Here is a 14,029-nt window from a genome sequence, read left to right as displayed (position 1 = left end):
CCCGCCGCGATCCCGCTGCCGGCAGTGGCCCCGCCTCCTCCCTTCGTCGCTTGGTTGCGGCGGCGCTTGCGTCCGTGGGGACCGACCGAAATGGCGGCGGCCGCTACAGCCTTGTTCTCTTCTGCCTCCTTCTCCCCTGCCGCGCTGCTGCGCCCGGGCTGGGCGCCCCTGAGGCGGTGGCGAGCCCTCACTCGCAGCACCAGCAGCTCCCCTCGTAGCGCGGCCAGGTACGCGGCGCCGATCGGGTCTTTTTCCTCTTCATTCTCCTCCTTCCTCCTTCTCATCCTCATCCTCGTACCCCTCATGGCGCGGCGGGTCCAAAGGGCGCGAAACGCCTGAGGGATCAGCGGGCTCGGGTCCCCCGCGATCGCCCTTCGGGGTGGATGCCCTCGGATCCCCGCTGCGTTCCGCGGTTCTTTCCGAGAAAATGGGGAAGAACCAGCGGGAGGGCGGGCGGCGAGTGGGCGGCGGCCCTGGCCTTGGTGATCCATCGGGGATTTAAGCAGTGCCCCTGAAACTGAAGTAGCCCTTGCGATGTGACCTTCCTGCCCACTCCCAGAGGGGAATCTGTGAGTACACATTTGCTTGCTCTTGGTAACTTAAAGAGCTTGTCAGTGGATTTATACAGAATTACTGTATATATTCATCATTTGGTGGCAAAGAGGGCGTGCTTTGGTGCAGTGGGGATCAGTGTGCCGACAGCAGTCATCCCCTGTGTTTAATTTATTGCACTGCCTGCACAGAGATTCTGGTGTTGGTTTTGCAGCACTGCAGCTCTGAGCTCTTGCCTGGGTGTGCATGGGAGGGTGTCTCTGAGCTCCTGCTTGTCAGCCTTTTCATTTATACATAATTGCCTTAAGTCCTGGCTGAAAGTTGACTGAAGAGATTCAGTGGATCAGCAGTGCCTATGGTGACAGCACTGTCTTTGTGATTTCAAGAAAGAAAAGATAAGTGAGCTGAACAGGATGAAATAAGCATCTGACACCTTGGTTGTTCTGTGTATCAAGAATTTATTCTGCCAGTTTTGGGAGAAATAGCGGTATTTCTTGATCAGTGCATATCCTACTTCTGTTCTGTGCTGCTAGTAACTGTTCTTTCCAGTTCTGCGAAACATACATGTTCCTGCACTAAAAATTTCCAGAGGTGTTCATGTGGTATATATGGGACATGTAAGGTCCTGTTGTGATGCTCGATATGATCTCAGGCTTTTAGTGCACAAATGGATCTAAAGTAGCAGCTCAGATCTTTGTTTCTGTCATGTCCTGCAAGTCACTGAATTCATAAACAAGAGGAATTCAGGACGTGAATTTTTTGTTGTAAATCCACTCTGGGTTCCGAGCAAGAGCATCCATGGGTGGGTGGGATAACAGTGGGACAGGGTGGTGTAGTAACACATATTAAGTCTGTCATTTAACTTGATCATGAAATCTGTCACAAATCTGTCATCAAACCTGTCATTGACCAACACCTGGTCAAGATTTTAATGTATATAAAATTTAAAATAATAATAATTCACATCTTAGTTTCAGTGTCTTGAATAGCCTGCTGCAGCATAAGCTTTCTGTACAGGCGATGCTGTATTTGTTCATGCAGTTCTTGTATGATATTTCCATCAAAGGACTTAAACAATTTAGATTCTAAACCTAAGAAGCATCAACATATTTCAGTATTTACTATTTTTGTATTTTACAGATGTGAGAAATGCTATTTACCATCTTCCTTCCCAGCAGCTATGAAATATGAGAAATATTCATACCACTGAGGCTTGGACAAAAGAATAGTGTAAATAATCCCATGTCAAATCCATTTTTAAGGAAGTTTGGGGAGGGAAGTAGGTAGATGTTCCTTAAGCCAGTAAAACCTAAGGGCATAAGAATGTTCTCATGTTTTATTCCAAAATGCAGGAGTTCATGTAAGCTTACGTGGCTGGCTATGTGTGTTGGGAAGGTGAGTTGTGGCTGGTGAGCTCCTCTTCCGTGTGCACTGATGGCACATCCCTGCTCTTCGGTAAGAGAGTGGGGAAACACTTCCCATGTAGATTTGTAGTGTGTTAATGTTTTTCAAATAACATTTTAAATGCTAGCAAATGAATCAAAACATTTGGCAGTGTTTAAAATGGTAGATTACACGCTTAAATGTGTCTTCTTGGCGAAATTTTAGACCTAAATAACGTGTATCTTTTTGTCTTTATAGTGACGAAGCAACTGTTATCTCAGGGACAAAGCTTGCTCACCAAGTTTTGAAAGAAGTTCGAAGGGATGTAGAATCATGGATATCCGCTGGGAACCAGAGGCCTCACCTCACTGTCATATTAGTAGGAGACAATCCAGCCAGTCACATCTATGTCAGGAACAAGATAAAAGCAGCTGCAGCTGTGGGTATGTCATATAAGTGATCCTTTGGGACGTGCATGATGCTCTTGTTTAAAAAGAAAAAAATAAAGCAGGAGGAATCCCCTTAGTGTCTTAAATAAATTTTGCACTAATTTCTTCCATGTATTTTCTGATGGACCTAAAGAAAAGAAGTTGCATGGATATATGAAGAAGGTAGTTTTAATGTGATTTGAATGGGAGCCATAAGTTTCATTTTGTGTCTTAAAATGTTGCTAGGAAACGCTTGTTAAGCATCAGACAGATTTTTTGGACTAAATGACTAAGCTGCACATCGCTCAATTTCCTTATTCTGACATGTCTTCTGTTGCTTGTTTTTATCAGGCATCTCTAGTGAGATCATACTGAGGCCTAAAGACATTTCACAGGAAGAGCTCTTGGATATGACGGCAAAACTCAACAAGGATTCAAGAGTTAGTGGTTTATTAGTTCAGCTACCTCTCCCAGGTAGGTGACAGCTTTGTCCCACTCCTCATATACAGTCCATGTAAGAGGAAAGAGTTTAATAGTTCTGGACTGCACGTGTACCTTAGGGACATAAACTCTTGAAAGAGGACATGCATAATGAAGGTTTACTTGAGATGTCAATTGTTTTGTTGAACCTGCAGTTCATTTTAAAGATAAAAAGAAACCCCGAGAATAATTTCGTATGTTAATCTTGCCTGTTTTAATGATCCGTCAGAATGGTGTTTCAGGGCATTTCACATAATTTATCCAGTTGAATTACCTTTATTTTTTTAGCATGTTGCACTGGTTTGCCTTGAGTTGCATACTTTCATCCCCTGTATCATGCAAAATTATGCTATGTAGGAGATGATGCTATAGACTTTCTCATAGTGATTCCAGGTTTTGCCTTAAACTTTCATTTATGTTTTCTGTTCTGGCCCTAATGTTCCAGGTGAGTTTTGTGTGAAGGTCCTAAAAGCCTTGACTAAGTTCTTGGGTTTTTTATTTCCCTTCTCGTAATTTGTTGTAAAATCTCACTGAGGTATCACTGGGGAGTAGCTGGCAAAGTGGTATTTTTGCAGTGATAAAACTTGCAAAGAAAAAAAATGAAACTGAAACTCTTTTGTATCTATAAAACAGCAAAACTGGGGCAGGTGCTGAGAGTTATGGAGGAAAAAATGTTTTGGTTGTATTTGTAATGAACAGCAGTGTTCGTGATGAGGAGGGTTTGCCCTTGGTGCTAAATGAAAGCTGCCTGAAATGGGCCATGCACTGAAATAAGTTTGTCACAAGGTGGAAGTATAACGCAAGTAAGGAGCCACATCTTGGCCATCAAGGCAGGAGCTGATGGAATGTGGTCTGTTTCCTTTGAACAAACAGCTCTACCAATAACAGAGATTAGCAGCAGCAGGTACTGTAATTAACAAAAGTTTCATTGCAGCAATGAGAACTGCAAAAGATGGAGCAGTGACAGCCTAGGGATGGAAATCATCCTGTCTGAAGCCTGGAGCAAAGGAAGCAGGCTTGTACAGTGGACTCGCAGTCCAGTGCTGCGTTCCCCAGAAACGGGAGGTCTCATGTGTCACTTGTCTTACTGGTGTGGGTGCTCAGGGAAATGGTTGGGTACCGCTTGCAGAAATGCGTTTGTTGTTTTTGAGGACGATATCAGGTCAGTACAGTCTGCTCTTGAGCTGTCTGCTTTCATCAATGCACAGTTCAGAACTTCCTTTAGTCTTGAAATGTAGTGAATTTAAACCTGGTCAGCATGAGAAAGGCAAAAAAGCCTGAAGATAGTTCTAGCTGTGTCAATTGAAACGTCTGATGCTTCTACACTGAAATGCTGAAGCCCTAAAATAATTGGTTGGAGATTCCTCTCAAGAGCTGTGACACATCTGTCACGATAACTACGTGAAGACTAATTAGCCTCCATCCAGCCTATCAGACAGGCCTGGCTGTTGCTTGCCTTAGGAAAAGCCTTAGAATAATTTAATCCATGGCAGAACTTTGTCAATATTGCAGTGTCTGTATAGTAAAGTTAAATGTGCAATTTGTCATGAACTGGAGATGTTCAGGAAGTTCTTTCCATAACAGATGTCAAATATAACTCAGATAACTGAATTTTTTTTTTTTCCTCAAAGGAACTTAATAAACTAAAGGACCGAAGGCTAAGTTAGCTCATTTTCCAAATTTTTTTTTTGTTTGCCTTGTAATGGAAAGAGACAAAGCCAAGAAGTTATGAAAACTTTATCAGTGGAGGCTGCTTATTCCAGAATTGAGGTTGTTGTGTGGGGTTTGGGGTTTTTTGCAGTAAACCACACAAGGTGTGGCTTTTGATCAACACTGGGTTAAAAATGGAATCAGAAATAGCTTTGTTGTGTTGCACTTTTGTAAGCCAGGGCAACTTAACTTTGAGGATTGTCATCTTTGTCTGAGGGGAACTTCTTTTCTGTGCACTTTTTGAGTGAATTACTTGTGATGGTTTTCTGAAGACTTTCCTGTATCTTAGTTTGAATTGCCTGGGAGATGGCCATGAAATGTTAATTTATTTGAGACAGAAGATGAAAATCCATACAGTATTTTTTCAAATCCCTTTTGTGCTGTGTTTTTATTTTCGTCAGTCTTCCCTTTTGAAAACCAGCCTTTATTTTTCATGTGCCAGCACCAGAGGCAGATGTTGTTTGTTGTGTAAATAGGAGTTTCTGTGTGTCCAAGCTGGAGCTGCTTGGCAAGTGATGCCCAGTGTAGTCCTGCAAGTTTAGCTAACACGGGAGAGGGGGATTGCAGAGAGGAACTTGGCCTGGAGAGTGGCTTGGAATGACAGCAAGGAAATTTGTACGGGTATCAGTTGATGTTTTATGAGACTGACAATAAGATAATTAAGGAATTGTTTTGTTCCTCTGAAAATAAAGAAGGCATGTGGAAGCAAACCAGGAAAATGCATTTCTTGAGGCAAACAGACTCTGCTCATTAACAGTGACTGTCTCCACAGTTTGAGTTGGGTTGATTGGTTTGTTGGTCTGGGGGTGGCTTGTCCAGGACAGTATTTTGAAAGCATCTCTGAAGGAGAAGGAAGGTGTCCGCATCCTCTTCTCAGGCCCACAGCTCACTTGTCCCCAGCTGTGCAGCTGCATTTCTTCCGAGTACTGTAAACTCTGTTCTGAAATTCTGCAAATCACTTTTGAGTGTGGAAAATATCCATGTAAAGCATGATTTTTTTTTTCCTTTTACATAATTAATTCTATTATCTGTGTGTTTCTGGGAAGCTAAAGACAGACAGTGAGGAGGAGATATTTTTCAGAGCAGTTCTGCTCATCCCAGGCACAAGGAAAAGTATGGCTGCCAAGTTTGTGTTCGATGAACAACTGACTTGCCTAAGGGTAACAAGTTCTGTTTTGCAAAAGCCATTTAATAGGTTACTCCAAATTTCTTTCTTGGTTTTTTTTTAATCCCCAAGTTGACATAAAAACAAGGTTGCTTTCAGTCTCTGTGAGGCAAGTTTCAGTTCTAAGAGACTCTTTCATCAATGTACTTAATACCTTAATTTCCACAGTCTTTTCTCATTAGGATTCAGAAGGAAATTTCCTCCCGTAAAAGAATGGAGAATTAAATTGTAAATCATAGAAGCCTGGTTTAACTCTAGGGGATTTTTAATCAGAAATCTTTTAACAGGAGATTACCATGGTTTAAGTTCTATAACGTGCATATCTTTTAATTATCCAGCTCCTTTTTATGCAATAGCACAAAAACTTACTAAATTAAAGCATCCTGTTTATGTCTCTAAAATATTTTTACTGCCAACATCTGAATTTCCTTATTGACACTCATTTTCCTTTATTTGTTTTTTTGACACCTCCTGTAGTGCTCTCTGACTTGGACACTGGGATATCTTGCCACACAGTTGCAGGATTCTGTTCAGGTTGTGGCTAGAATGGATGATGCAAAAGATGCAAAAAGCAGTCACTCTGAGATGAAAATTGTAAAGCCCCACCCCACTTGTCAGGTTTAGGGGAAGGAAGTTTGATTCACTCTTATTGGTGCATGCCAGAGACAACCAAATTCTCAGGAGGTTCAATAACAAACTGGTCATTAACCCACAGACAGTCAGTGGCTTTCTCCCCGTTCACCCTCTCTGGGGGTCAGCTTGACTTTCTCCCGGAGAAAACCTTTCAACAGGTCTGGGGTACCACAGGCCATGGGTCAGTCACTGCCATTTTGGGTAAGGACATGGGTCAGTCACTGCCATTTTGGGGCAGGCTGTGGGTTGGTCCCAGCCATTTTGGGTGTCTCAGCAGGCCGTGGGTCATTATGGGATGTGGAGCTGTTCCTGTGGAGTGTTGTTATGTGTTCCGGGTTTATGCCTGGATTTGTAACTCTGCAGAGAGAGGTCTGGCAAATACACATTTTTTCTTAATCACTGCTAATGTTTAAGCAGTGTAAGCTTAATCCCATATCATTAGTGCATTTGAAAAATATTCACTATGAATACTAAATTACGTGCAGGCCAATGCCATTTAAGGCATATTTAGTGTTTTGAGATCACCGATATCAAACAGTTTTGTGTATTCTCAGTTTTCTAATGAAGTAGGATGTGTTTTGGTCCTACTGATTAACAGTTGACTAAAACCAATGGTATTATTGGAAAAGGAAAGCTAGACCTGCAAAGTTATTTCAGCTTGAGATTTCCATGTATTTGTTTAAAACTTAGGTCATGCATCCTTTGCGGGCTTAGAAATCAGAATAATACATATAGCTGTTCTCCTGTGGTTTGTTGGGGTTCTTGAGCCACTTCATATTTAAAACTTCCAGAATGCAGAAGTGACTCTGAAGTGACTTGCTTAAACATTCTTCTTATAGTTACTGTCCTCATTCTCAGCTGAGTACTGGGCTCTCATATTTTGACAGAATCTGCTGTATTAACACTGTGACAAATGCCGTAACCTAATTTTCAGTAAACTGCTGGAAAACGTGAAATTGTAACTGCTCCCTTTAGGGGGAGTGTAGTTTGTTCAATCAAGAACAGTAATTAATTACCCTGGCTAGATCCAGGCCGTGTGTTTGTCTTTGTAATGACTCTGGTGGTGTTGATGGCACCTGACACATGAAGCGGCTGCAGTTGAGAGCTGTGTGTCTCCTAGATCACATAGATGAACGGACAGTCTGTAACGCCATCGCCCCTGAGAAGGATGTGGATGGATTCCATATCATGAATATTGGACGTCTGTGTCTTGATCAGCCTTCCATAATCCCTGCCACCGCTGCTGCTGTCTGGGAAATCATAAAACGGACAGGTAGGAGACTCCAGCTGTTCCGAAACTCTTTTTATCCTGGGAGACGAACAAAGGATTAACTCAGGTGTGAGCTAAAAGGTCTAGGTTATCAAAATGCATTGGGCTGACTGACGAACAAACAGAGTATTAATATGAATTATAAGGAGTTGCCACATAGATGGGGATCTTGTGCCATTAATTAAGTGTAGACAATAGTACTTGGTGGAACACTTGAGTAACTTTGTGAATTTTATAGTTTTGCAGGGAATTTTCTGTGCTGTTGTTGACATGATTATTTGTCAAATAGAAGATTTGAATGCGTAAGTTCTTGTGGAGAAGGGGGAGGAAACAAGAACAAAAAATGGGCGCACTTAATTCAGTATTAGAAGGGGAAAAATGCATAAGGGTTGTATAGTTGTCATTTTTTATTTAGAATGTACATGTTCTTATTGGTAGACCTAAGTGCTTACCTTTGTGGCTGGAACAGGGAAATTAAGTCCTTGCTAAGGGTGATTCAGATAACCCAAATGAGTTGTCAATTTTCTTTCTCCAAGGTGAAAGCTGAAAGTTGTTTTGTGGGTTCATCCCTCAAATTCAGCCTTGTGGGTTTTCCAGTCATGTTGATGTCAACAGTCCACAACAACAAATGATTCTGTCTTGGGGACTGAGAAGAAGGGTTTAGATGCATCAAAATAGTAGAATATAATTTTTTATTCTTTTTTTTCCCCACAAGGAATACAAACATTTGGGAAAAATGTTCTTGTAGCTGGAAGATCTAAGAATGTTGGAATGCCTATTTCAATGCTTTTACATACTGATGGAGAGCATGAAAGGCCTGGAGGTAAGTCCGGGAATGTTGTCCCAGTGTTTCCATTTGTGAAGTCCTGAAAATAAAGCTGACTAGAGGACTCAGATTAAAGAGAAAGCTTTCCACTCTTGTCAATACTTGCCACCAGAGCAAGAAAATAAATTTGCTATTTCCTGACTTATTCTCAGGAGAGCAGTTTCTGGACTTGACTCTTCCTGGTATTAAGCCATCATTTCCTCCTCCATTTGAAACAGCTACTATTTCAACACAGTCAGCACTGATCTTTGAAGGTAATACTGACAGCGAGGCCTTGAAGAGCTGCAGAGGCTCCCGTGATGTTTATACAGTGTAGCTGTCTATATGCCTTATCCTCACGCTTGTTCCATATTGATTTAATTTGTCGTGCGCACATGAGCACACACATCCACATCTATATACAAATACACACGTATACATTTATGTATGAATAAAAAAAAAAAGGTATGACATGACCCTTGTGTTCTGCTATGGCAGTGAGGTGTTGCTTATGAAAATACCCAAATGACCAACCAAGGAACTTTTCAGTGTGAGCTCTGTGATTACATGTTAGCCTGGGGGATATTTCTGCAGTGCAGTTTATATCCCCCTGGAAATGGGGTGGTGTGGTGGAAATATTTTTAAGTAATTCTAATTACAGAAGCCTACATGTGCTGATATAATTGCGCTGCAGAAATGAAAACAAATATAATGTAGATAGAATGCTGCCCTTTTGCAACTTCATTTTGATGTTAGAAACTGCCATGGTGGTGTGCACAAATGAGGTAAACATGGACATTTAATCCCAGGCCTATTTAATTGGAGCCAGTGAAATCTGTTATTAATATAATAAAACACTAAAAGCTTTATACTAATCATAGAGTTGGTTTTTCCATTCAGCCTCTGTGGGAAAGTTGCTATTTGGAACTTCTCTCAGTGCTTGAATTGTAATTACCAGTGGTGCATAGTTCTGGTCTCATCCTCATTCCCACGAAAATTAGTAGCATTTTTGCCATTTGCTGCAAATATTGGGTGACATTTATTACTGGCAGTGCAGCTGATGTTTGAAGTAGGCTTGGTACAACACAAAGTCATGTTACAAACTACTTACACATTTCCCAGCTGGAAATGAGGAGACCTAGTGACCTGTGATGCTTTCAGCAGCTTGTTGCAAAACCCACAGCAGCTGCTTGGACGGTTTTTAGCAGTAACTAAATACTGTTTGCAGCTTCCAGCTTTTGAGTTGATTGGATCCACGGCTCAGTTTTGTTGTCTTGTGTCCTGGATTTTCTTTGACTGTCTGGTAGTGCAGCTTGTTTTGGGGGCCCAGTCCATGAGTTTTTTGTGGTGCTTCGTGGTCTGCCAGTGTTCTGGTTCCTGCCATAGCAGATGACTTCCCTGTTTGCTGGCATTGCCAGTGGTTCTAAGTATGTCACATATTTGATGTAGGGACAGAAGAACGTTCAGATAGTCCCTTACTGACACTGGAGTCTAGATACAGAAGGAGTTAACTCATCAAAGTTATCTTTGCCTAATCTGAAGAAATGGATTTATTTCTTAGGTAGTTTTCTAGTTTTCCAGTCTGCTAGGTGTTGGTACCCCATATAAAGCAACTGGCAATGAGAAAACAAAAGAACATGGGTACTTCTCTGATAATGAGCTGGCATTAACTGTATATGCATGCGCTGTGTACATGATGATAAATACTAGTGTATTTGGGATGATCTGGTGGAGTTTTCCTCCCTGGCTCACAGATGGGGCTCTCCTTGAAGATCTGGTTCATCTTCTGCACTTGGGTTTAATTTCTGCTTCTGCTGTGAGCAGCAAGAGACCGGCCTGGATGGCATGTGGAAAGGAAGGCAGGCCAGGCCATGGTTTCAGCTTTTTTTTTTTTTTTAACTCAGGAGGATAGGGGCCAGAGAAGACCTACAATGAAATGCTGAAAATGAACTTTCTCAGGTTATCAGTTAAGAAAGAGTTTTTTCAGCAATTGGGCTGATTTGATTAAATACTTGATTAAATATTGAGAAATTATGCAAGGGCTGTGTGTCTGTGGTACTGTTTTTTATTTCTTTTTTGTTGAAGGTTTTGGTTGGTTTTTAAAATAGATTATGAACAGAAATTAAAAGTTGGGGACTGTCTTAATTTGTGATTTTTTAATGTAGATACACTCGTGTCCTGCAGGTGGCAATATCTGATCAGATGGAAAATCTGTGTGAACCCCTTCCATAATAAATAATGTTCTGTGCAGGTCAAGAGACTATCTCTGTTTTATAAGCTAGGGAATTGATTTGGGAGTACGATGTGAAATCTTAATTGTTAAATATATTCCTCTTCTTTCAGCAGAAGTAGCAGTGTAAAAATAGTTGTTTATTTTCTGTTTGGGCATGATCACAAATAAATGGAAAACCTCCCCTTTCTGAGGTGTCTGTAAGCTTCTGGACTGCTATTCTCAAGGTAGGGGCTTTTTTTTTTTCTTTTCCCCTTTTTTTCTCCTTTCCTTTTTGATAGTGAAAGCAATTACTTGGTTTCAGGAGCTGACTACAGACACATTCCTCACTAAAATCTTAGTGGCAAATTAGCATCTGTTTTATTACTCAGAGATAACTTTATAACTTTGGATTTTATCCACTGGTTTTTCTCAACCTTTCTGCTGAGTAATGATTGTGATTTTGGGCAAGACATACTTCTTTTACTTAAAGCAGGTGTCAAAAAACTCCTATTTTTTTCAAGCCTGTACTTTTTCTGTTTTCGTTATCTGCAAATGTCTTGATCTGCTTTTCTTTGGGGAGATCATGTGCACTGTAGAGGAAGGAGGGGTAAAAGGTGAGGGGAAAAAGCAGAGAAGTCAGAGCACAGGAAGATTGAAGATGAGATGACTGAGAGAGTTAGTGAGATGAGAGGCACAGATTAGATCAGTCAGACACATTCCAAAGGAAGCAGATGTGATGGTGATGTCTGAGAAGGCAAAAGGTTTTAGTTTAATGGCAAATAACATGGCCTAGGTGTCTGTGATGAGTGGAAGGCAGAGATGGGGATATATAACACCTGAACACTGTGCAGTACAAATAATTGCAGAGAGGGTTGGGAAGGGTCTTCTTTGAGAGCTGTTATCTTTGCTGCTTGCTTGGGCAGTCCTTCAGGGAGCACCAGGCCTGCTGTTGGATGCAGTAGGAGACTTCAGATCCTCTCCTCATGACCGTTCATGTCATGGTCTCTCCTCAGTATCTCCATCAAACAGCACAAGGGTTATTCATGTCTTACTGGGAGGGTTTATTCGTAGCTCTTGCCAAGAAATGTGGGTGTCCGCAGGAGCAGCCCCAGGTGTTTTGAGTTTGCCCAGAAGGATGTGTGTTTCTTGTGCTTCTGCTGGTGATCTTGTATTGAAGCTTTGGTCTGTGGCAAACAGCTGAGTCTTGTGGCACCCTCTACAAACTGGGCGTGATAAAGCAGACACTGAATTCCATGCTGGATTTGCTTTCTGGAGTTCCACTGAATGTAACAAAGCCGTGGAAGGGCTAATTCAGTCCACAGTATATAAATGAATTCATCCTGGGAGAATTTGTAAGAACAAATGTTTTTTTAATATGTGTGAGCAGCAAGTGTTGTGAGTGTTCTGCCTATGCTGATTTAAACATCACATCCCAAGACAAATCTGATCATATGTACTGTTGTTAATGTACCAAAGTAAGTAATTTGCGCCTGAAAGTAAATGCTGTACTTTTTATAGCATTGTACATCTGACAATTAATTGATATTCTCTTCCGTTTCAGGTGATGCTACAGTGACGATTACTCACAGATACACCCCAAAAGAGCAGCTCAAGATCCATACGCAGCTTGCTGATATAGTAATAGTTGCTGCAGGTAACTGTTGTTGTTAATACTCCAATTGCAGCATTTCAAACCTAAAAAGAGGACTTTGCAGTCTGTGTCCATGGCACTGGCTGTTTCACGTTTCACTGAATAACCCGTGCTTGTGCTTGCTGAGGGTGTTGCAGTAGGTAGGATTTCTCATTGTAGGAAGGGCAAGTGATTTGGCTCTTTGTTCTTGCCCTTCACATTTGCAGACTCATAAACTGTTTCTCGTCACATGCGACACCTTTCCCTTAGGGAGACTTCAGAGTGAACTCAAGATTGGGAACCAGTCAGTGCATAGTTTATACAGGTATAATTATGTAAATTAAAACATTCCCTGTGCCATGTAAAAATTGTGAGTCATTTAAATTTTGACAGGAAGGTTACTTTAAATCAGCTGGAGGCTGCATTCATAAAACCATGGTATCATTCCCCTGCTGTTAGAATTAAGGCCAACCTTGCCAAATTAACTGGAGGTTTTGGTAACCCATGTTACTAATGGCTGGCATTTTTTTTCTTTTACAATTATCATGTCAAGAGAGAGAGAATGGTAATTGCCTAGAGGAAGGGGACTGAAAGATCAGTGTCTGTACTCTTAAAGCAATATAAAGTGAAATACTTTGTTCGACTAATCGGTCCCAAAGAAAGAAGCAGAACTCTGCTTCTAGGCAACCTCTGTTATTTGTTTACAGGTATTACAAGTAGAAATACAAATTAATTTTAAAAAATCGAACAACCCAACTTACTATAACCTTCGTAAAATCCTGGGTCCCACTGCAGCTCAGGGATATCATTCTCTTGTACCATTTTGGAGGACTACGAGAGGATGGTGTCTGTCCTCTTTTCTGCTCCCTTTCCCCCTCTTCCTCATCCTCAAGACCCAATTCCTTACGTATTTTCCAGATGAAGACAGATAGGTACCTGTCTAAAGCTTGTCACTTCCTGTTGAGTTGAAATGCCCTTTCCTTCAGGGTTTAACTTCACTGCCTCTTTCCTATGGCAGGCCAGGACCAAGAAACAACTTATTTGTCCCACATCTAATTGTTCAACTGTGGACCTGAGCAGAATTCACCACTGTGAATAAAGATAACAATGGTGTGCTAACTGGAAATGAACCAGTAACTTCTCATCCAAGTTCACTGCTTCCAATTTAATTATCGCTTCTGATTTTTGTGCTGAGCATGGTTTGTAATTTTTTATGCTTGGAGTTAAACGGTCCAGTAGCAATTCAGCCATGTTTACGTTTCACATTTTTTTGCTTGTGTCATTTGTAACAGGAGTGTGATACAACACTCATTACACAACTTGAGATATACTTGGAATGATGAGAAAACCTCGGGCTGGATTGTGCAAACAGCACACAGTCCTGCCCCAGTGGGTGCTCTGGGGAAGGTTGTGCTTTAGATAGGTGGAATCACTCCAAGCTTCCTTTTGTTACATGAGAGCTGTGCACACTCCCCGGAAATGGGTGACCTGTTCAGTGGGTGTTGCAAAAAAGGTAACTTGTACCCTTGCCAGGTTGGAACAGCTGCTGTTACAGGCCACTGCAGAAGATGTGCAAATGGAAAAGAGCTGTTTTGTGTGTCCCTGCATGGAAGACCAATATTCCTTTTGCTGTGTAGTACTTTTACAAGAGCCATCTGCATCCTGACTCCTGACTGGTGACTTGTTGCAGTGAGTCTGTTCTGATGTGGAAAAGCACCACCTCTGAGTGCTTTTCTGTTCACTTGCATTCATGGTTTTGGT

At 41.5% G+C, this 14,029-nt stretch overlaps 1 protein-coding gene across 5 annotated transcripts in view; it reads left to right on the top strand.

Moving 5' to 3' along the window:
* The window catches only part of LOC116443730 (probable bifunctional methylenetetrahydrofolate dehydrogenase/cyclohydrolase 2), a 44,448-nt gene continuing 30,419 nt past the window's right edge, over positions 1-14,029 (top strand). For 2 of the 5 annotated variants that reach the window (XM_032108145.1, XM_032108143.1), the window contains exons 1-6: positions 4-227; positions 2,194-2,378; positions 2,715-2,837; positions 7,472-7,624; positions 8,337-8,444; positions 12,200-12,292. In XM_032108145.1, the coding sequence (XP_031964036.1) occupies positions 91-227; positions 2,194-2,378; positions 2,715-2,837; positions 7,472-7,624; positions 8,337-8,444; positions 12,200-12,292 (799 nt within the window). In that variant the 5' untranslated portion in view covers positions 4-90. Of the gene's footprint in view, positions 228-2,193; positions 2,379-2,714; positions 2,838-7,471; positions 7,625-8,336; positions 8,445-12,199; positions 12,293-14,029 lie in introns of all 5 variants that reach the window. The other 3 variants (XM_032108142.1, XM_032108146.1, XM_032108144.1) reach the window with 2 other exon arrangements.

Source organism: Corvus moneduloides, chromosome 5 (assembly GCF_009650955.1).
Source record: "Corvus moneduloides isolate bCorMon1 chromosome 5, bCorMon1.pri, whole genome shotgun sequence".
Classification (NCBI taxonomy): domain Eukaryota; kingdom Metazoa; phylum Chordata; class Aves; order Passeriformes; family Corvidae; genus Corvus; species Corvus moneduloides.
The sequence above is the reverse complement of the archived record's forward strand: the minus strand, read 5'-3'. Positions and strand labels throughout refer to the sequence as shown.